The 22023-nt window shown below is 51.6% G+C and overlaps 9 protein-coding genes across 9 annotated transcripts; 6 read left to right on the top strand and 3 right to left on the bottom strand.

Moving 5' to 3' along the window:
* Positions 1-668: 668 nt before the first annotated feature.
* Positions 669-2183, bottom strand: A1O5_04532 (CMGC/GSK protein kinase; the record flags this gene model as incomplete). Its single annotated transcript, XM_007745137.1, has 6 exons — positions 669-802; positions 865-1266; positions 1323-1671; positions 1738-1821; positions 1883-2055; positions 2135-2183. The coding sequence occupies 6 exons, from the start codon at positions 2181-2183 to the stop codon at positions 669-671; spliced, it is 1191 nt and encodes a 396-aa protein (XP_007743327.1).
* Positions 2184-7336: 5153 nt separating this feature from the next.
* On the bottom strand, positions 7337-8556 carry A1O5_04531 (mitochondrial import receptor subunit TOM40; the record flags this gene model as incomplete). Its single annotated transcript, XM_007745136.1, has 3 exons — positions 7337-7444; positions 7515-8162; positions 8227-8556. The coding sequence occupies 3 exons, from the start codon at positions 8554-8556 to the stop codon at positions 7337-7339; spliced, it is 1086 nt and encodes a 361-aa protein (XP_007743326.1).
* Positions 8557-9312: 756 nt separating this feature from the next.
* On the top strand, positions 9313-11030 carry A1O5_04530 (elongator complex protein 2; the record flags this gene model as incomplete). The annotated part of the gene is made up of 3 exons (XM_007745135.1): positions 9313-10503; positions 10553-10729; positions 10779-11030. The coding sequence occupies 3 exons, from the start codon at positions 9313-9315 to the stop codon at positions 11028-11030; spliced, it is 1620 nt and encodes a 539-aa protein (XP_007743325.1).
* A 149-nt stretch (positions 11031-11179) lies between these two features.
* Positions 11180-11606, bottom strand: A1O5_04529 (ubiquitin-like modifier 1; the record flags this gene model as incomplete). Its single annotated transcript, XM_007745134.1, has 3 exons — positions 11180-11297; positions 11354-11518; positions 11572-11606. 3 exons carry the CDS (start codon positions 11604-11606, stop codon positions 11180-11182), a joined length of 318 nt encoding a protein of 105 aa, XP_007743324.1.
* Positions 11607-13615: 2009 nt separating this feature from the next.
* Positions 13616-14986, top strand: A1O5_04528 (uncharacterized protein; the record flags this gene model as incomplete). The annotated part of the gene is made up of 1 exon (XM_007745133.1): positions 13616-14986. The coding sequence occupies one exon, from the start codon at positions 13616-13618 to the stop codon at positions 14984-14986; it is 1371 nt and encodes a 456-aa protein (XP_007743323.1).
* Positions 14987-16267: 1281 nt separating this feature from the next.
* Positions 16268-16780, top strand: A1O5_04527 (uncharacterized protein; the record flags this gene model as incomplete). The annotated part of the gene is made up of 2 exons (XM_007745132.1): positions 16268-16289; positions 16353-16780. 2 exons carry the CDS (start codon positions 16268-16270, stop codon positions 16778-16780), a joined length of 450 nt encoding a protein of 149 aa, XP_007743322.1.
* Positions 16781-17061: 281 nt separating this feature from the next.
* A1O5_04526 (uncharacterized protein) lies at positions 17062-17301 on the top strand (the record flags this gene model as incomplete). The annotated part of the gene is made up of 1 exon (XM_007745131.1): positions 17062-17301. The coding sequence occupies one exon, from the start codon at positions 17062-17064 to the stop codon at positions 17299-17301; it is 240 nt and encodes a 79-aa protein (XP_007743321.1).
* A 2090-nt stretch (positions 17302-19391) lies between these two features.
* A1O5_04525 (uncharacterized protein) lies at positions 19392-20777 on the top strand (the record flags this gene model as incomplete). Its single annotated transcript, XM_007745130.1, has 2 exons — positions 19392-19779; positions 19828-20777. The coding sequence occupies 2 exons, from the start codon at positions 19392-19394 to the stop codon at positions 20775-20777; spliced, it is 1338 nt and encodes a 445-aa protein (XP_007743320.1).
* A 407-nt stretch (positions 20778-21184) lies between these two features.
* A1O5_04524 (uncharacterized protein) lies at positions 21185-21670 on the top strand (the record flags this gene model as incomplete). The annotated part of the gene is made up of 3 exons (XM_007745129.1): positions 21185-21251; positions 21327-21396; positions 21448-21670. 3 exons carry the CDS (start codon positions 21185-21187, stop codon positions 21668-21670), a joined length of 360 nt encoding a protein of 119 aa, XP_007743319.1.
* Positions 21671-22023: the final 353 nt, after the last annotated feature.

The raw sequence follows: 22023 nt of genomic DNA, 5'->3' as shown, positions 1-22023 counted from the left end.
GTGAATGCTGGGAAAAGCGGGAAATGTTAAAAGGGTATTGGGTATATAGAGTTAATGGGTAGAGCACAATTTCTATCTTTTGGAAACAATTACAGACTGAGGTGAGGACCAAACCCAGCCCTCGAGTTTCTGTGGTCCAAATTGTCTAGAAGGCATTGCCTCCTCTTCCTTGTGGTGGTGTACGCGGACGCAGTAGCAATAGAGGCACAGCTTGCACGCATATTCTGAGCACAATAGCCAGCTGCCAAAGTCGTGTGAGCCTCCCAGCCCCTTCAGTTTCAACCCGCCCAGTTCGTTTCATAAGCTCAGACATGATGGACCCTATGGCCAGAGCACACTTTCCCTGCCAGGCCACAAAGAGGTCCAATTTTTGTAAAACGCTCAGCTCATCCTCATCCCTTTTTTCAGGGTCGTCAACCAGCGAACCGCCAGCCCAGCCCATTTTGCTGACCTGCATGCAAAAAGCCGTTGCCTTTTCGTGACCGATATCTTTGCTCCCACGCTAAGATATCCATGTAGACACATGATGACTGGAATGCTACCTGTAGGAGTCTCTCGGCGCATGTTGGCGCGGACGCCAAACGAAACATGTATGCAATGATGGACATATCAACGCACAAAATCCTCCTCAGCGTCACGTCGTTACAAGTTGGGGGCAGCGCCTCAAATCAATCAAGTCGTGCCATCATCTCTTCTTTTGTCATTGGGGTGAAGTTATCCAAGTCAATCCCTCGGGATGCTAGAAGTGTTCGCGCATGCGGTGGGACAAGCTTGCTGTTGAGGTGAGGTGCAATCGACAACTCTGTTGCGTCAGTTAGTCTCGTGTAACCAGGCAAAGTGAAAAGACATTGGTCGGGTACGAACCGTGTCGAGAGAAATCAAAGAGGGGTGGAAGCTCGCGCGAAGCACCACCGGCATGGCGTGAGTCGGGGAGACGAGTGTTCGGGTCTCTCAATTCGTCAAAGAACGGCTGGCACATCGCATCGATGGCGGACAATCGCTGAGTTGGCGTGTATTCCAAAAGCGCCGAAATTAGGTCAATCGCATCGGGAGATGCTTTCCGGAAGACTTTGTTGAAGGGATGAGGCTTGATCTGAGGGAACTTGTGCTCCATGTAATTTGGATTCATGGTGCGGATTTGATCTCTGGTGGGCGTGCCGAGGACCTTGATGATCTCAACAAGTTGGTCGATGCCCGACTCGCCAGGAAAGAGGGGTTGACCCAACATCAACTCTGCCATGACGCAACCGGTGGACCAGACATCTACTTCTGATCAGTACGCGAGGTATGCAAAGGCACAGCTACCGCCAATGTGTACATACCAATCTTGGTTGTGTAATTCGTGGCGCCGAAGATCAGCTCGGGGGCGCGGTAATATCGAGAGCAAATATACGAGACATTTGGCTCGTTTTCCACCAAGATCTTTGCACTCCCAAAATCGCACAGCTTCAGCACTCCGGTGGCTGGATCGAGTAACAAGTTTTGTGGCTTGATGTCCCGGTGACATATGCCTTGAGAGTGGATGTATGCCAGCGAGCGGAATAGCTGGTAGATGTAGAGTTTGACCTCCAAGATGGGCATCGTAGTCTTCATCTTGTTGAAGTATCGAGAGGCTCTATACACGGTCTCGGGGACGTACTCGAGGACTAAGTTGAGGTAGACTTCGTCTTTCTATTACCACAGCTTTGGTTAGGATTACGATCAAGGGCCAAGTGGAGGGCTGTGAGTGTCCCATACCCGTTCACCGTTCGAGTAGTAAAACGCCTTCAATTCGACAATGTTGGGGTGTCGGACAATCCGCATGATCTGCAGCTCGCGATTCTGGCGACAGTCAGTGCTTGCTGGGGAGAGAAGGGACCGCAAAATGGAGTAGGGATGTTACCTTGAACCGCTTGTCTTGAAGCACCCGCTTGATCGCAGCATCCTCTCCGCTGGGCGACAACTTTGTCTGGAAGACCACACCGAAGGAACCGTTGCCGACAATCTTGCACTGGGTATATTGCATCTCTCTTGTTTCTCCGGTGAGGCCATCCTGCACCTTTTCACGCACCACCTCTGAAAAAATGTGTCAGCGCACGTGCTCTGCGAAGGCTGCTACTCTCGTGATTGTGTCAAGTAGCACAAGGAAACGTACCACCCATGCGCAAGCCAGAGAACACTCCACCGGGCCTGTTTTGTGACATAGTCGAGGATTAAGGGTATCTGGAATCCACTTTGGCGACGGTGTCGTTGGAAGGGGAGGACAGCAACACTGTTCCACGACAGGCGCGAGGAGGGAGAGGTGTAATGCAAGAGAATGAGAGCAAAAGGAACGTCGGACAACGCCTTGAGTTCGAAGGGCGTCAAAATGGCAACGACCACGAGGACAGCCGATATCGAGACTCGAGAGGAGAGATGGTCGAGGGGACGAAGACGAGGGATAGGTATGCGATGCAGGTGAGGAGGAGGAGGGAGGAGGGTTGGGCTGGGTTTGGCGGACGAAGCGCTAATTTCCCCACTTTGCGTAGTTGGTGAGGCTTTCGAAATGAGGTGTGGAAACTTGCGCCGCTATGATGAAACTGGGGTTGCTGGAGGCGTTGATTAGGCCAGTAGATCAGTGGACGAAGAGGGAGGGACAAGTACCGTGGGATAGGGAGAGAAAGGAGGAAACACTCGTGTCGAGGTGGGAGTGTACAGCAGGCGAGTTAAGGATGAGAAAATAGGGCGTGTTGGTGAGGAAAATAGGATGGTTGAAAGGGCCAAATGGATGAGTCTAGGGGAAGACGGGGAAAGAGGAAGCAGAGGCGAAGAAGAGGTCGAGATTGAGATGGAGATGGAGGCCAGGCAAAGGGAACTTTTGCAGTTTTGCAGCGGCGACTTCACGTTCGGGTCAGCCAGAAATGAGGTCGAGGAGGAGGAAAGTGCAGCGCAGGAGAACCAGGAATAATAATAAGAATCTGTTAACTGGTTAGGTTCAAGTTCACCAGCGGTTCACAGGTCAGGTTGCCGTAGCACTTTGCATTATTACTTGGGCGAGCTTAGCGCATCTAACTTAAGGCGTAGGTGCCGCGTGAGTTCAGATGCAGGCGCAGCGCCAGAACCCAGGACCCCTAAAAGCACCACGAGCAGCAGAGCCTGCAGACTGCAGAGGGCGAAGGGCGGCGAGGGCGGCGAGGGGCAGGCGAGCAGGGAAACAGAGGGGGCCAATTATTCATCCTGCCATCCACCTCCATCCCTCCATTCACTCACGACTCACCTTGCACTCACTCATTCAACCCATGCACTCACGCCTTTGACTGCGCTGTCAAGAGTTGATCACCTTGGTATGTGAGCACTGTCATCCTGCCCCTGCCTGCTTCACCTCGTTTCAGATAATCAGATCCAAAGAGCAATCTCCATGTCATTCATGTCACCACCGTCCGCAAAGAACTTTTTCCGTCACATGTCCGATGATGCTGACCACGAGATCCCTCGCCTCTTTCCACCTTTTCCTTGGCCGCTGGTTCGGCACCCGGGGCAAGGGGTCGACTTTGGACGGGTCTCGAAACTCCCCTGGACAATGGCACGGCCAGTGGGATCAAGAGCAGCAAAGACACACTGAGGTTGGGACGGAATAGGCGAGACCCAGAGCGGGCATCAAAACCCAGAAAAGGCCATTGACATTCAATAAAGCCATGAAGAAAGAAGAGGTTGCAGGTCAGATGATGCCTTGTGAAAGGCCCTGCCGCCGGCTATACTGCATCATGTCTCCATTGCGCTGGAGCTCCATCTCCATTAACTCTGCATGCTAACTGGGGGCCCATTCACCTTGCACAAATCGCCTGTTAGGCTCGCCCGCAAAGGATCCAGATCCACTCGACTCCCCCCCCGGCTTGCCGTCAACTTGCCCCTCCAGCTAAGCTCCGAGTATTATTATTGCAGCAAGCCACCAGGCCCTAGACCTCACGGCAGAATCCACCAGCCAGATCTCAACTTATACCACTTCTTTTGAAGGCTTCCCTGGACTGTGCTTGACTGTGATATTTATTTTGTTGCCAAGGGCTCCCCATCTCCTTCCTCAAACAGGGAGGTTGGACAAAAGACGCCCCCCCTCCACGTGCTCCTACAAGCTGTGTGGTCTCTGATCAACTCCCCGGCGGGACGGCCAATGAATCACCGTTCTCGCTTGTTGATCTCTGACTTGTGGTCTCACCACCCGCCCTCGCCGGCGCCTGTGTGCTTCCCGGAATCTCTTCTCATCAGAGTGACACGACATATTCTTCATGCAAGTTCGGGGCGACCAGGCCCTGCGTCCAAATACACGATCAAGGTCACGGCTCTTGTTGCCCTGTGCTGCTAGATCCTGCCGATTGACCACCTCCAGTTCACCACAGAGAAGCTTGAGTGGCACTGGTCATGATGATCGAAATGGTGGCAGGCATCGCACGGGGCAAGCAATCTACCAGTCTCGCGGTGGGCAGGGGTGCAACGGCTCGCGCTCGACAAACCTGTCCCATGTACAGTACTGGGTAGCATGGTTGATCCCAGGCCAAGGACTAATTTGCGGCGCCCACACATGCCAAAACGTCATCCAGCATACGCTTAGAGCATTCCGGAACTCTAAAAAAAAAGGGCCTTGACTACTGAACTGCGCTTCAGCTCGCAAGCGAGACTCGACCATAGCTGTCACGTATGCAAGTACTTGTAAGGTACGGAGACAGGAGCCATGACCATCCCTGACTCTGGAGGAGGGATACGTCCCTTTAGGTATGCTTTGTACTAGTTCCTAGAATTCAAAACAATCCGGTCCTTAGCGGACGTGAATTCGAGTAACTGCCGCCAAATTGGAGCTCAAGGCACCACGACCCATCCAACGGGAACGTCGTGGTTGCTGCAGGCGAGCAATTGTCTGGTGAGATTAAACAATATCAGCACGCTCAGGTCCGAGCCTTGCCACCACCAACATGACCTGTCCGAGAGTGGCCAATTTTCAACACACCAACAGGCATCAAGGGCAAGATCAGCATCCGAAACGATGAAAGCACGAGACAGTGCGAGGTCAGAAAACTTTCGATGCGAACCAAATACAAGTACAGCGGCTGGGCTCAAACTACCTCGTAGGCTGACCAAGGCCTTCCATCGAAAATCTATCCATTTACGTGCACAGCCGCGTTGCCATCCAGTATTGCCCCTATTTCCTATTGCGAGACTGGAAAGACCGAGTTGCACACATGATCCCTCTTGTCGATCTGGGATCCGGATAGACTAATCATGGTCGGTAGAGGGCACCAACTCTTTTACCTCCCGCGTCCACCTACCCAAAGATGATGTGCATGAACAAAATTACCTTACCTCTACTCCGTAGCTAGCTACGAGTACTCGCATGCTGTGTTACACCATCAGCCAGACTTTCCGCTTTCGACTTCAATTACATTCCAAGGGGAAGGCTGAACAGGGGTCCAGTAACCTGCTCGCCTGCTTGCCAGCTTTGGGGAGTCAAATTCTAAGTTCGTTTCGGTCACCACATGCGCCGTGCATGCCCCCAGCTGTCATCTCGCCTCATTTTCACCCGTGCATATTCTTCGTAACTTGTTTTGGCCACACATGAGGTCGTATCGACATCTTGTGTGGGTTCGACAGTTCGACTTTCGCAGGATCAGTCCGTCTAAGCCAAAGTTGACTCGACTCCTTCTCAGCCTGACTGGACCGCCAATAGACAGGGTACTTGGTCTTTCCCACAAGGCTGTCGAACATCAATTGTCCGCTGAACAAATGATCCTGCAAACCAGGATCTGATATCTCGTGCAATAGGATACAAAACTCACCAAGGAACATCTCGTATTTGCTCCCGGCGCTTGATCCAGATCCGCCAACCATAGTTATACTGGCCAGAGAACACAAGACCCTCAATCTTCACGATGCATCACCCACAGCCCGGCCCATCCATTCAAGTCGAACATAAGCTGCAGCAGAATTTGTTGAAGGGGGCAAAAGGGGGCTACTGAAGCAAGGAGGCGTCTTCGAGACCAGTGGGAACCAGCAACCATTCTGTCCTGTTTAGCGCTCTATGCAAGAGCCCAATTGTGGATGAGTGTCAGATGTCGCCCTGCCCTCTGGCCAGCCATGCATGCAACCCCGTCTGCACTTGATGCATCCGTCATTCGCCTTTTCGCTCCGGCTACGCCAACCAGCAGCCAGTGGAGTTGAACTCCGGAAAAGAATGACGACTCGAGGCATCTATGTGGGTGGCCCACTCGTTCTTCCACCTCATCCAAATAATCCAAATCCCCATGAATGTATTATTGGCATGAGTCTAGATCGGAAGGCATCCGGGGCTTCGTGTCCTATTTACAAGTACTTGTAGCTCGGCCACGAAAATGTCCCGCATCAAGACGTGACGGAATTCGATTTACCAGGCTCCCCGATCATTCTTCGCACTGACGACTGCGTCGCTAGGCTGTAGTGTCTGCCGTCGATGAGAAAGGTGGTCTGTATCATTCACACCACTGTTTTCCCGCTGCTGTCGTGCTCAGGGACACTGGTGCCGGTGCCTCTGCGCTCGATCTAAGGGAGAAGTCGAATCGGTGGCAGTTGAATCGAGAATGGCCCAGGTCCTCTTGCCTCAGCTTCTTCTTCTCTTCTCAATAGCGACGGTGGCCCTGCAGCGGCCACAATCAGCCGGCGCTGGCAAGAACATCCGAAAGCACGACCCAACTACGGACCGTAAGGAGAGGCTGTGCTATTGTCAGAAATCATCTGGCTCAAAATCACTTCTATGGTAGAAACCGAAACGTAATGCATCGTTAAGGGAAATCATGGAGTTCACAAACGAGCACACTTATCGAATTCAGCGGGCAAAAGCATTCACTTAATCACTGTCTGTACCAACATGCACAACAGAAGATGTTTGGTCACTGGCGAAGAGGTTCTGTCCAAAAGCAGTCACAAAACTCCAGCAGCTGGTTTTATTGATACAGGCCTTCTTTTTTCTATGATGCAGTATTGTTAGATTTCGTGGTCGAGTCTCATCTTGCGAGGGTGGCCATCCCAGACCAAACACGTTTCGCTCACCCAACTTCGGCATGATCTTTCTGCCCATACATACAGATACACAGAGACAAGTGAGCTATTTCAACACTCCTCCTTTGATGTCGCCTTGAACGGGAGGAAAGATTCCAAAACTGGCAGAGTCGCCAGTCGTGAACAGGTCTGGCATGAATGAGGGTGGGTCTTTGCCATGTCTTCATGATCTGCTCACTGCACCAATGTATGAAACCCCTGAGGCGTCAAATCTTGTCGAAGGTACTGGCTTGAGAGTGAAGAGGAGAGGTAGTAAAACATTTTCGAAGAGCGTGTTGAAGCTATGCCGCAAAGCTCACTAAATAGGCGGCGGAATGGCGCTCTGATTCTCTGGACGTTCCATGATTTCCTGCAATTCTTCCGGAGCACCTTCGAGTGAGACAGCGACGCCAAGCTTGTGGGTGTTCTGCATGGAACTCAGTTACTGTCCGGCATGACATGGGGAATAATTTGATCAGAGATCAATCAAAACTTACCTTCCACTGATCGATCTCGGCGGCGAAAGTCAATGTCACCGGAGGTGCAACCCGCCTCTCTAGCACAACGCCAAATTTTCCAGTGCTGTCGACTTGCGCACGGTAGACCGAGTTGGTAAAGCTGTATTTGAGACCAACAGTTGTAGTGCCTTCTCGTCGAACGCCTCCAAACATGCTGGCACCCATGCCGGGAGCAAATTGCAGTTGACAATCAACGCCGGCCTCGACCTTGTCGGTCAATCGTCTCCAGTATGTAACTCCCAATGAGCCTTGGCTCAGCCATTGTGCACTGGCAATCCAGTCTGTACTCTTGTATCTCGCACAGTACGACAACGCAGTCTCCGGTTTGCTGTTCAATGCGGGTCGCTGCCACACACCCTCAAGACCCAATGCCAGCTTTGGTGTAATTGATTGCAGGTAACTTCCGATGAAGATGCCGGTGAGGCCACCTTCCATGACAGATGGGCTGAGGGCCTTGATCGATGCCGAAAAATCATCACCCGTGTATTCGTTCTCGATTTGCACCATGGTCTGGGTCTGTCGTGGGTCAATCGAGGTCTGCGTCTTGGTCACGAATCGTGGAGTCCATCTGAGGTTTCCCCAGGCCGTCAAAGATCGGTCGCTCGAGTAGGCGGCTTGCATGAAAATCTATCATAACGGTCAGTCGGATTAGGTGCTCCTCATCGCGAAATCGAAAGAAAGGGACACGTACATCAGAAGTGCCATACAAGGCCATTAGTTGCCACGGCGGTAGAGCTTGGGAACCCATTGCGAAGCCATGTTGTAGGCGAAATAGAGGATTTATGCTGAAGACCTTCTGTAAGTCGCAGCGCAAGCCGGAGAACATGAAATTCGACAGGAGAACATCCTTCTGAACTTCGCGCGCGATATTATCGACCGTTCCGGGATTCTCGAGGCCTAAGAGCTTCCTTTTCGCCGAAAGATTAGAGTAAGAGTCTGCGATGGTTGCGGCGATGGCATTGTCTGTTAAGAAGGACCATGTAGACGTCGATGATGACTTCTCCTCGACCGCGACCGACATGTTTGAGGCTGGGAGTGCAGCACTTCTGCAAGTGCTACCAACCGTCTGAGAAGGGGACTCTCGGCCGTGGAAGGATTGAGGGATCGATCAAAATCGGGAAGGAAGAAAAGGAAGAGAATTGATGAGCTGAAAGATGCTCCCGTGACCGCAATGATTTGCTGTCTGTTGGAGCTTGACTTTTTGCAGGCGCAGGGAAATCCATGAAGAAATGAGCCTGTAACTCCGTAGAAGGCAAGTCGTCCGCGGGCAGCCCGTGCCAAGCATGCAAATGGGACCAATTGGCAGATTGATCGCCGCTTTGAACTCACACGCTAGACCATGGCCAATGGGAGGAAGAGAGTGGAAATTCGAGACCAGGCGGCAACTACCCAGTACCTCGGCGGTCTTCATGCTGTCCATACTTTTTGCCTTATCAAATGACCCGCACGACTTGCTTCGGTTGCCCCGGTGCCTCGACAGTCATTCATCCTTCATAAAGAGCTTGTTAGATCGAGTCTCGATACTTATGACGATATCCAGCTAATGTCTGTTGTGGGTGTATAGATACAGGAAGAAAGATATCGCGCTTCCCGCTAACAGCTTGCCAACAAACGGGACCGAGCTGGAACCGAACATTGAGCAAAATCAACGAGTTCCGTAGGCCCGTGCGGACGAGCAGTTGAGACTCCATAATCGTCTGGTCAGCATTAATACGCCTGAGCCTGGTTGGCAATTACCATTTCTCTTAGACCTCCTTCGCAAAGCTCATCGTTCACCATGGATACTCTGCTAACCGCCGAGTCGGCGGTCAATTCGCCTCGCTACCGACGGAAGTCGAGCACCTTTATCGACGCAATCCATGACCTCCCGGAGAAAACCGAGATGGCACCAGCTCAGCTCTACAGTACTGAGTCAGGACGACTGTTCCATGCTGGTCGGATTGCCATTACCACAGTAGGACTACCTGCTCGCGGCAAGACCCACATCTCGGTGGCGTTGGCTCGGTATCTACGATGGCTCGGGGTTAAAACCAGGATTTTTCACCTTGGTGACTATCGCAGAGCTATCGTAGGTCCAGGGAAGGATGTCCCTGATGATTATTTCTTCGTCAACGCCTCGGCGTCGTCGGTACTGCTACGACAGAAGATCCTCAAGAAGTGCAGAGAGGATATTTACAACTTCCTCAACCATGAGAACGGCCAAATTGCAATCTACGATGCAGTCAACCCTCTGTCTGCCGGTCGAAGGTCACTGGCCAAGGAATTCGCGAAGCACGACATCAAGTGTCTGTTTATCGAATCAAGTTGTGATGATCAGCGGATAATCGAGGAGAATGTCCGCAGCGTCAAAATCTCCTCGCCCGACTACATTGGATGGCCCGAGACAGATGCAGTAAAGCATTACCTGAACAGAGTAACTGCCAAAATCCCGCACTTCGAGACAATGGAGGAGCCAGACCTCGACTGGATCAAGATGATCAATGCAGGAGAGAGACTAGTGGTCAACAACACGAGCTTCGGTTATCTGTCGCACCGGATTGTGTTCTATCTGTTAAATCTACACATCAAATCTCGGCATACTTATTTTGCTCGTGCGGGCACGACTTTGGAAGAGGAGTCCTTCAAGGCCGATGCACGTCTGTCTCCTCAAGGCAAGGACTATGCAAAGAAGATGAGTGAGACATTGCTCAAGCATCGAGAGGAAGAGAGACGGGCTCTGATCGAAAAGGGAGGGATTGACACTCCGCTGAAACCACTCATCGTATGGACATCAACGAGACGGAGGACTGTAGAAACTGCGGCATTCTTAGAAGCCAGAGGTTTCAAAGTGAGGCAGAGATCTCAGATGAGTCAGCTCAATCCCGGCGTGTGTGAAAAGAAATCGGAGCGCAGAATTCGACAGGAATATCCCGAGGAGGTGGTGAAGCATGACCTTGATCCATACCACCACCGCTTCCCCAGAGCAGAGGTGAGGACAATTTCATCTAGATGCTGTTTACTGGCGCTGACAATGGCAGTCCTATCATGATGTTGCAGTTCGATTGGAGCCCATCATTCTCGAATTGGAAAGGGAACAGAATGATCTTCTCATCATTGCCCACGAGAGCGTCCTCCGTGTGCTGTACGGGTACCTAATGGCCTGCAATGCTGCCGACATACCCTTCCTATCGTTCCCACGAGACGAGATAATCGAGGTAATTCCCAAAAGTCGTCAATCGCAAACCGACACTGACACCAGTCCAGATCATTCCCGCCAGTTACAACAATGAGGCGAAGCGGATAAAGATTCCAAACCTCCCTCCAGAGATCATCCCCGCCTCACCAGAGGGAATCAAGGCGGCCGCTCCGCCCAGCGGATTTGCAACTCCTGTGCCTGGCCTGGGTAGTGGCCTCGCCAGCCCCAGAACCGGGAGAAGCACGCCGGAGCCAGGTTCTGGATACAAGACCCCAGAAGACTCTGAGAATCTGTCGGTGAGGATGCACGACGTGGTGTGATATGGTCGGCGGGTGTGGCAATGAGGCAACGTCGCATGGGAGCCTCGAAAGGTTCGCGGTCATATCATTCAATGTAGGGTGTCTATCCGACTGTCACATGTAGATTCAACATTGTCGGCAGTGGTATCCGGTCCTGGCTCTATCCATGCTCAGCCGCCGTGGAGAGTAGACACGAATAGAATAGTATCTTTATTGACGAGTTCGTATTTGTCTTCGCCCTCGAGCTCCCAATCGGAGTCGTTGATCAAGACCAGAATGCCTGGTCGACTTCCAGCCGCAGCGTTAGTACTGTGGCCGAACGAACACGTCCGGTCTTTACTTACACATTGCCGTCGAGCACAAACAACTCTTTTCTCGAATCTTTCATCAGATGGCTGCAGAGGTACTTGACCAGGTACCTAACGGTGGGAGGCTTTCCCTCGTCGGCGTCATTGGCAAGCGACAATGAGTGCTTCGAAACATTGTCAAAGAGTATTTCTAAGCCACCACTTGTGTTTCATCAGTCAAAGCAATCCGTAGGCACGAAGGGGGTCAAACCCACGTGAACTCAACCGTGACATCGATCTTGCCGGACATGTTGCGGAGATTGGCCCACGCCGTGGTATTCAAGATCCCCAAGTCTTAATCAGAGTAGCTGGGGATGAGATTTGCTCCGTACCATGTTTTCACCCCTCTCTGGCCTCCTCGCCTCCACTTCGAGATCGCGGGAGATATATTTTCGGTAATCTTAGTCATCATGTCACGTGATGTCACGTGAGTGTCGCTGCCATCGGTGTTACTTTTGGTTTTACCACGCTCTTAATACTCGCTTGTCTCTCTTCCAAAGTCAAAAGGTCGAGGCTCATTTGACTGATCAACGAGAATGGGTCATCAATCCATTCTGTTTATCTCAGGTTTTGTTCCAACGGGCTACTTTGAAATATTACATCTTTAGGCAGGACGTTCACCAAGTGAGGGTTCAATTCGTCACACGATTGCGTATCAGCTTGCCGCGGGTGTGTAACCATTCGGTTCAGCCCACTCTTCCAACCCAATCCCACAATCAGTTCATCCACCTAAGTCGAAGCAGCCGCAGGCTTAGAAGGGCTTCAGAAGAACCAGAGTAATTGAAGCAAGAGCCAGCCGGTCCGAACCTGTTAGCTCAGTTAGCGGACGGTTGGTCTCTCCCAAACAGTACTCACATTTTGTCTAGAGGAAGCACCGCTTGCAGCCGGGATTGAGGTCGATGGAGCACTTGTGGTAACCGAAGGCAGCGTATGAGTGGCCACAGGAATTGATGTGGTTGGGGCTGGGGCTGGCGGCTCCGTGATGCTGATTGTTGCCGTTGCGTTCCTCACATTCCCAACCCGGGTACAGAGCCCCGCAGCGGCTTGATACACTGAAACACCGCCTGGATCAGCAGTGGATGCCCAAGGAATACACGCACTCTGCAGCTGGTCGAACGGCCCTGGGTCATAAGTTGCGCCCGAGTAACACAGGCAACTGGCTTGACCGCCATCATCCAGCGTGGTGAATCCTGAAGTTTCGGCAGCACACGAGCTGATCATTGAAAAGGCATTGAGACAACTGGCCGAGTACGAGTCCGTGGGCATTGACGCCGCGCCTGTGATTGACGCGGTCCCAGCTCCTGAAGAAGTGGTCTCATCCGTGGTCGTGGTAGCAAGCAACAAGGATGAAAAGCAATTGGCTGCTGTGGTTTGGCCGCAACACGAGATGAATTGGCTGCCCCCCAAAGAAGCACAGGAAGTACAGAAATTGTCGACGCAAGCTATCCCACAGTCAGCGTCCGAGAGAGGTTTTCGAAAAGGAACACATCGGGAAGGCGCTTACAGCTCAGAATGGGAGGGCATGTGGCTGCATAGTTGGTGCAGGATGTATACAAGGCCGAATAGGAGAGATCCGACGTGGTCTGTGCCTCCTGTCTTGCACGGAAAACATTCGTGTCGGCTGCAGCAGATCTCACGAGCCCGCTCAAAAGAACACTCGACAAGAGAGCAAGAGTCATGGTTAGGTTTGCAAGGAAATCAAGGCAACAGGACGATCGCATCTAAGATCAGGCTGAGCCACGATAGAGGGAGGCCCTCAACATTTATGCCCCCCCTCGGCACTTTTGTCCCAAGCGAGCACAAAAGCCCAAAACAATATTGGTTGTGGATACGCATCTGGACCTCTTGTCCACGCAAGCTTTTCGCAAGCCTTCCACAGTGAGACATGCGGCGTGGGCGACTAGAGGTGATTGCCTGCAAGCTTCGACCGGATTTGTACTAATGGTAAGTCACTATTCACTAATTAGCTCAACCGAACACCACGCGACTCGCCAAATCGGGCGATTCTCGCTTAAAATAAGATGCCAGAACCAACACTTCAGGCAGCCACACTGGTTCCAGACACGGGATGGACTTTTGGTGCATCCTGGAGATTCCACGATGGTGAGAGATTTATCCACCCCATCCTGATTTATGTCCGCAGAGCCTCCTGGAAGTCGTGCCGACTCTCTAGAAAATGCCGTGCACCTGCCTTCGTCCTGACTGAATCTTTTTCAATCAGCCTTCCCGTGGCTGTTTACGCATGGTCTCACAGTTCAGATGGCAAGAATTCTTCTCGATTATTCTGCCTCCGATGTTCGACTATTCTTTCGGATCTTCTTTGTTGCTGCTTTCATCCTCATTAACCTTTTGGGAACCAAATGTCTCGCTGGGCGCGCAAAACTCAGGCTTGTCCAAGGACACACTGTTCCACTGCCGTACATGACTTCTTGGCTGGCCAGCTTCGACTCCTTGTACGCTTTGCAGATGGTGAAGACACTGCCGGGAGGGTGGCTCAGCTTGCTTATGATCTTTGCCTATCTCCTGAACCTAGGCTCGGATTTTACATCAGCCCTCCTCCAGTCGGTACCTGTTCATGACCGTTGCAAATTCGGGACCGGTCTGGTCGTCTCAACGACGCTCAATGGACAGATCCCCTGGAATGGAGCGCCATACACGGTCGTCTCACAGGCGCAAACGACAAGTTTGCTCAACTATGGCTTGAAGGGAGTATACAAAAAGGCAAACCGTGCCATCGACTTCAGCGCTGATGCTGCTGACATGCTTGGCGAGTGGCACTGTCTCAGAAATCCCCTTGAACTAGATTACCCATGGGATGTATCAGTCGACGATATAGTAGCCAGTCTACAGCAACATGGTGTTCTCTATGACACTCCGTACGCCATCTCCGCCGCGATCGGCAACATATCACATCTCGTGATCATCGATACGTCCGCTGGGCAGAATGTTGACACGGTCTTCGACGTGCGATTCTCTGTCGACACCACTGCATTTGGAAACGAGACGAAGCACATGGAAAATTACGAATGCAGTCTTAACGACACATACGGAGAGCTTCAAGCCGTGCAAAAGGGAATACACTCACTCGAAACTCTCCAAAACTGGGCTGAAGTCTTTCAAGGCGCCGTATACGAGGGCACAGGCACACCTGCATCCAACAGTACTGGAGGTATATTGGAACAAATTCTCAACTCAATGACCATGGTTGCAGGAGGGGGCAACTACCTACTGGACACCAGCCAGTCGGAAGATACACAAGGGTGCATCACCCAACGCACACACATTTTATGGGAGCTCATCATGCTCTCTGGCTTGACCCTCCTTCTCTTGGGTTTCCTATTTTTCTTCTGGCTTGGAATGGCAATGAGATTGAGGATATTGAGCGGTCGAACGAGTCCAGACGATGCGAGGTGGATCGAAGACAACACGCCGATCGGGAACTTCGAGTGGATGGCGCAGGCTGTGAGAGAGTCTCAGAGGCCCCGGTCTGTGGAGGTCAAAACTGGTGATCTGAAGCACTGGCATTTTGGGACCGCTTCGGATGGAGGCGGTCTTTGGATCACCAACAAAACGACCCGTTCAAATATCGCAGAGGAGGCAATCTCTTTGCGGCCAACCTCAGCTCTTTAGGGGGATTCTCGACTATCCTGGCAAAAGACCAGAAGGGGGAGAACGAAGACGCAGATGCGCGTCCACGGTATGTAGTTCCTGAAGCCCTCTTCCAATAATGGTCAATAATGGTCAATAATGGTCAATAATGGTCAATAATGGTCGTCGGTCAATGAAACCTACAATAACATAAAACCGGAAGGAAACAAAAGCTGATCAGAATTCCTTCCTCAACCTTTGTGAGCTTGCTTGAATTCGACTCCATCTTTTTTGAAAGGCATTACGGTGGGAGCTTTCCTTCTCTCAAAGAAGCGCCCCGTCAAGGACCAGATACTTGTGTCAACACGCGCCGACGGAGAGAACCGGGGGACATCATCGTCTACCGCAGGAAAGAAAGATTTCAATTGATCTCATGCTTCAGAGCCTTGAGAATGATGCAAGAGCGCGCCAGAGAACCAAGACGCTATCGATCTACAGAAGTATTTCGATGTGATATGAACTAGGTACATACTAGGCATTGACGGCCCTCAAAAAGGTACATGCGGAATACAGCACTGCTACGACGACCGGAGGGCACCCACAGACCCCTTTGCGTACCGAACCGGATGAGGATCCCTATCGCAAAATGAACCGCTTCCGGATGGGAAAAAAAGGCCCTTTGCGGACCCAGCCAGCCAGCAGCTACCCAAAAGAGGAATGCATCTCGAATGGATATTATTATTATGATCATTACTCGAACTCGACAATTCCTCCTTCCCCCATTTATTACCCGCACCCCCCTTTGTCTTGACCGTCTAAACATGCAAAATCCGAGACAGGCTGATCTCAGGGGGGATTCCTCAACAGGCTGGCTTCTTCCTCCCTTTCTGCTTTTTGTTGTCGCACAGCCTACCAGCCTACCTATGTTGTTGCTGTGCGCCTGCTGTGGCATGATGGACCTGGACCTACCTGGGCGTTCGCGTGGGCATATTCTCTGACGGGGTCGAGGTTTGGTTGCTCAGCCTTTATCGGTTGTCACTCACTCACTCACTCACTCACTCACTCACTCACTTATCCACTCGTTCATTGGTTGATAGGGCAGACAAGAGGCTGACGCCGCTTCCTTCCAATGGCCTAGTTGTGGCCGTGGCCGTGTTTCAGAAGAAGAAATGGAAACCAGCTCCTCCATATAAGAGAACCTCACCGATGCTGGGAATCATGAACTTTGATCTGAACAACAGCCATATCAATAAACGCCTACCTACCTGACTCCCACACCTGCCAGCCTCCCAGACTCTCTGCAGTGTACCAGGCCCTTTCGAGATGGTGTCCTCCAAATGTCTCCGTAAGTGGTGATCAGCGCGCAACCGATCTTGCACGCTTGACTGAACCAATGAAACTCCTTTAGCTCTGAACGACCCTTCGAACCTTTGGCCATACTGCCCCTCTGTCGCCGCGGCGCTGATTTTTACCGCCCTCTTCCTTGCCACGACGGTCGCACACATATACCAAGCCTTCCGCCACCGACAACTCTTCTGTCTGGTCGTCATCATCGGTGTGATTATGGAGACGGCTTCCTTTGCTTTCCGATTCCAGTCGGCTAGAATCCCTACCGACAAGGAACCATATGATGCGCCGTTCCTGCTGGTTCTCCTGGCACCGATCTTTGTCAACGCCTTTGATTACATGGTTATCTCTCGACTGGTCAGATGTTTCCTGCAGAAGACCAAGGTCTTTGGCTTGGGAGGCAACGTCATGGGAAAGATCTTTGTCTGCCGTGACATAATGTTTGGGAACCTCCATATTGCAAAGGCAATGAGAACAGCCCCCGGCTGACATTTTGTCTTCAGATCATTCGTCGTCTAGATCGGCGGCGGTCTCTTGACTCTGAGCAGCACACCGAACACGGCCAAGACAGGGGTCCACATCGTGACATTTGGCGTGGTATTCCAGCAAGCATTGATTGTCTTCTTCTTTGCCTTGACCGTCCAGACGACGCAGAAGATTGACTGGGTCATGCCTCGTTGCCGGATTTCCAAGGCCGCCAAAACACGAATCCACGCTGTGCAGATCTCATTGCTGTTAAATCACTGTATGTGTCATCATGATTCTTTGACATGTTCGAGTCGACGACTAAGACTGCCGCACAGTACTGCATCGTGTACCGCATCGTCGAGTTCGCTTCCGGTTCAGGCAGTAGCTTGAACACATACATTAACAACCACGAGTGGTGCGTGTCTGTCTTTGACGCCGCGCCAATGTTCTTCGCCTTGTTGGTTGTGAATATATTCCATCCCGGAAACGTGCTTTCCACGGGGAACATTGATGCATTTGCAGTTCCCTTGAACGAGTGCTGAATAGATATATGAGTTTTGTTCTCGAGGGGTAGCAAGACAACGACGGCGTTCGACATTGAAAGTTTGGCGGAATTTGTCGAGGCTCTAGACGCCAGAAACCGGATCAGAAAGCTTCTCTCTTAAGCTACCGAGCTTGGGCACCCCCTATATCCCAGAAGTCTATTTCATATGTGCGTCTGCAAAATAAGCCAATACTCCGTATAGAAGTCAATGTCATCAAAATGGCCGGCGGGCATTAGACGTCCTTTTTCAACTTGGCAGCCTACCACGAAGCTCTGTCTCAATATCGACCAAAATCAAGTGTAAGGATCAAGCCTTCGCGAGAGCAGATATCGCGACTCATGAATCGCAAGTTTGACGTGTCGTTGCTGGTAAATGTTGGTCTAGAGAAGGCTGGCAAGACCCCAGTGGTAAACCCCCGAGGCTTTCGGCCTTTATTCGAATGACACCGAACATATCGTCGATTTACACCGTTTGCGACATGATGGGGTGCGGAAGGCCAGTAATGGTTGTCATGAATGCCACGAGGAACCCTGCATGTTGACATAGGGTCGCGAAATATGGGGTTGAAGAGGCCCAAAATGCTGCTTTTCTTTCACCCCAGCTGTCCTTTCAGGTCTCGAAATAGACCGAATAATCTCTCGCCGCCGCCGTCGTATTTCCAGTCTGTTTCCATAATCTGGGGTATACGATCTGAGAGCACCGTCAATCGGATCTGTTTGTTCTCCTCTCGTACTTTGTCCCACGAGGAATCTAGCAGATCAGGACCTCAGCCTTCAACTTGCGCCACGGTAAATGGCGGCCCGCTCTCACAGAGTATCAAGACGTCGGGGTCGCCGTATATTTCGTCGTCAGTCAACACCTCCCAGTCGTTGTGGAAGGTGAGATTGCATATCACGTGGAATGCGCCTGGCAATCCATCATTCCCGCGGCCAAGACAAGGTAAGTTAACACCGAGCTCACCCTCTACCTCTTGGGTCGATTGTCTCCGTCCAGCCAATTCTTGGAGCAATCCCCTTGGGTCGGCACAGGAGGATGTCGAGATGCTCTGACTATGGGCCGGCCTCTGTTTGAAACTGGAGAGAGTCGTCCACGATGCGTCAACCGGCTCCAGAAGCAGACCTTCTTGCACAAATCATTATAATTATGCTTCCCAACGATCTCAAAGGCTCTTTCAGCCGAGATTTCAGAGATCTTATTTATGTCGAACTCTGAAATATCCACCGTCCGTGTCAGCATCAGCCTGAATTGACCGGCAGCTTGGTCGGTACCGGGGCGCCAAAAGTAGTAATCGCCTTGCGGGAAAATCCGTCCAAAACTGCCTCCGATCGATCAATCTAGAACATTGGTGGTACTAAAACGACGTCAGTGCCACCCATGATTAGTCCACGGTGAGCGGAATCGGGGTGGATCATAGCAATGACGCCCCCGTCCTTCCACGTTGCTCTCTTTGCTTTTGACTCTGCCGTGCTCGGTCCTTTGATTATAATGGTGAAGTGTCCGTCAATCAGCCGTCGCCGCGAAGTGACGGAGTTTCCCGCCGTGGTATTGTCGGCAATTGACGGATGGTGCGATTTGTCCCTGTTCTACTCTGCTGATAGAACCAAAACTTTTACATCCGTTCAGTGGGTTGGCTTCACCTAAGATGGTCTTTTGGATTTCGCTAGACACTTTCTGCGAGAGCAAGTGAGCAAGTGAGCTCGAGAGTTGGCGTTTGTTGGGTTTTTGTCGGGTGGCAATTCCCGACTATGGATTCCTTACCGACGCGGTCACATGCACACTTTAGACTGTCCGTTCCAAGGCTGAGTCGGCGCCAAGCCCGTGTCAACCCTGTGTGTGTGGGACCCCGTTGCGCCGTTGTTCCAGGGTATTTAGTTGACAGCATTGCCCCTGCTCGTCAGCCCCGAAACTGCCGCAGAACTTCCGAAGCCGTTGCCTGCTGGTGTCTGAAGCAATTTTCAAATTCCCGTTGGCAAATACTGATCGGTCTCTCCAAAAGCTACCGACACTCAACCCATTTCTTCTCATCAACACGGTTTCTAATCTGAAACTGTGAAGTGTATTTCATCCGTCGTTGTTTCGTTCTGGAAATGCCTCGACCGCGTCGGACACTGGAGCGAGGCCGCGGGCCGAACATCTCCAATCTCTCACAGATGTTGGGGTTCACCGACACGAAAGTACTTCCCAAGGTGCTCTTCGACTTCTGGTCGCCAATTTTCCCGCACGGCCGTTTGGCTGATGCCACTGATGAACAACTCGCAAAGTTGGCGGACGACTTTCTCGAAAAGAAAGGAAGCGACCTATGGTCCGTCAGAGGCCGAGGCCCTGTCTATCCCGATGACAAGGACAAGGACATCAAGCCAAAAATATTCGAGATCCTGAAACGCCAGCGTCGAAATCAATTAGATGTACGCATGAAGAGAGATCGCCGACAGACTGTTGACTCTGAGGAGCCTCCCGGGGAGGATGATGATGGTGGTGAGCTCATGAATGGCAGATGCAAAACTTCCAGCTAACTCATAGTAGACTATCCGGAGGATGATCGAGCATCGACCGTGAATCCGGCGGAAAGAGCCGTAGAAGGTCGACGAGAGTTGAATGACAATGAAGCCGACACCACTCCTCCCACTGTAGCATCATCTTCGGCTCAGCCTACATCAACATCTAATCCATTCCACCAGCCAGGTGTCCGAGTTGTTTATCTAGCAAAGCGTACCGATGCTCCGGACACTGTACAAGCTCAATCTTCTCGAGCCCACTCAGCTCCGGCCGTCAACCCACAAAAACGTGGCTTCGAAGAGATGTCGGCCGATGTTTCTCCTGCTGTACCAACCGCCACTACCCAACATGCAACAAGCTACAAGAGACTGGTACCGGAAAATGCATTTCTGGCACTACCTGCAGGGAAGGAGGCAAGATCAAACCATAAACGCCCTACGGTTGAAGATAAGTCTCCTGGCCCGAACTCAACACAGAGTCAGTCTAAAAGGTTGAGTGCTGGAGAATCCCACAAACTCGGGCCAATCGGACAAAACACTCTCTTAGAACGAAATCCCAGGACGACAGATGATACGCATAGATTGATTCATGGCAATGGTGTTGCAATCAGTTACCCATCCTCACCACCCGACAACGGTATTGGCTATCCTGCGGCAACAAATCGTTACCAAAATGCGTCCCAAGCGAGGCAAAATGAGCCATCAGATCAGGAGCTCCGGGCAGATGAGCAAGCCGAGAGCATCTCGTACGACATATTTCAGAACAACTATTCAGTTGATCTCCACAAGGTGCCGGGGCTCTTACGGTTCTTGTTGAAACACTGTGAGGATAATATAATTCAGAATCGCCAGAAAATGCGCGACGGCCTGACAGCGGAGGATCGACTATCAGCTCGAAGCAGTTTCTTCGCGCTCCGGGAGATGCTGAACGCTTTGCAGGGGGAAGGTCTTCGGGTAGGAGCTCAGTTGAATTATTAGGCATTATAAAAAGAAACCGCTGTAGTTATGAGGTGTCCGCTGTTCTCTGGAGCCCTCAGGGATCATGTTTCTACTAGCCATGTTCAAGTTAAGAATCCTATATTCCGTCGAGCAGATCACTAGCGGGATCGAAATTGTTCGAGTGAGGAGGATTTGTAGCCCGACTTAATTACGTCAGCGTCGGTTGAAAGCCGACGGCGGTGCATAAAATCCTGTTGCCCGATGGACGGCAGCCTAGCCGAAGCGCGTCGACCGTTACAGAAAACCCCCCCTATAAATAACCCATCTCGCTATACTGAGCTTCTTTCCTCCTATTCAACACTCTTCTTGCCTATATATCATCTATTCCGTCAACATTTAAGCCCAAGTTCGCCTTCATTCCATTGATCGGAGCGGAAAAAGGAAAAATGGCCAACAGTGGAGTTTCTCACGTTCCACAAGCCGCTGGTGGTGACGCGATGAGTCAACATGGCGGTACGCACCCAAGGAGTCCGTGTTAATCCCTACCGCTTGACGGCGAAATGCTAACTACTGGATACTGTTGCACAGTCGACGATCCGAACGCCGTTCCCAAATCGGCACCACATGATGAGAGTGCCCCTCGATCTGAACCGCAGAGGTATGTGCAACTATGTTGACGCGGAACAAACGTTTTACCAGAGTCGGACAGGCACGCCCTCACTCCGGAAGAGATGTCGTTCCGCAGCTGGGACTACATGGTGAAGCAACAATCCCATCTAATGGCATTGCAAACGAGGATGTTCAGCGTCATGCAGGCTAAGGCGAGCATCGACGCTCCCCACCACGGCAAGAATGTTGCCAACTACCCTGGCAACCACGACGGCAATCTCGCCGGCACCCCGAACCATCACGGCGACGCAACAAAACCCTAAAATGTGTTTGGTATCGGTCGCAATAGGAGGGCAGTCAAGTCGAGTTGAGCGGCATTGGGAAATTGAAACAATAAAATCCACGAGGAAAAATCATTGTCTACTCAAACCTACTTAGATAGGACATCTATAGACAATCCACATGGCCTTTTTCCTCGATGTTCATTGCCGGCCATCTCTGGCCCTGTTTTTATACTATTGGGCCTCTGTTGGTCCATTAAGGTGAGTTTGAAGCGTTCGATCACTCCCTACCGTACGACCTGACAGAGGATCCGACGACGGCAAGGTCTTGGCCGCGGACGGCACGGCCATCACTCTGATGTGTATTCAAACTCAGCTGCGCCATGCCTACACTC

This window comes from Cladophialophora psammophila (genome assembly GCF_000585535.1).
Source record: "Cladophialophora psammophila CBS 110553 chromosome Unknown aczJe-supercont1.6, whole genome shotgun sequence".
NCBI lineage: Eukaryota > Fungi > Ascomycota > Eurotiomycetes > Chaetothyriales > Herpotrichiellaceae > Cladophialophora > Cladophialophora psammophila.
Note: the sequence above shows the minus strand (reverse complement) of the source record. Positions and strands in the feature narration are given on the sequence as shown.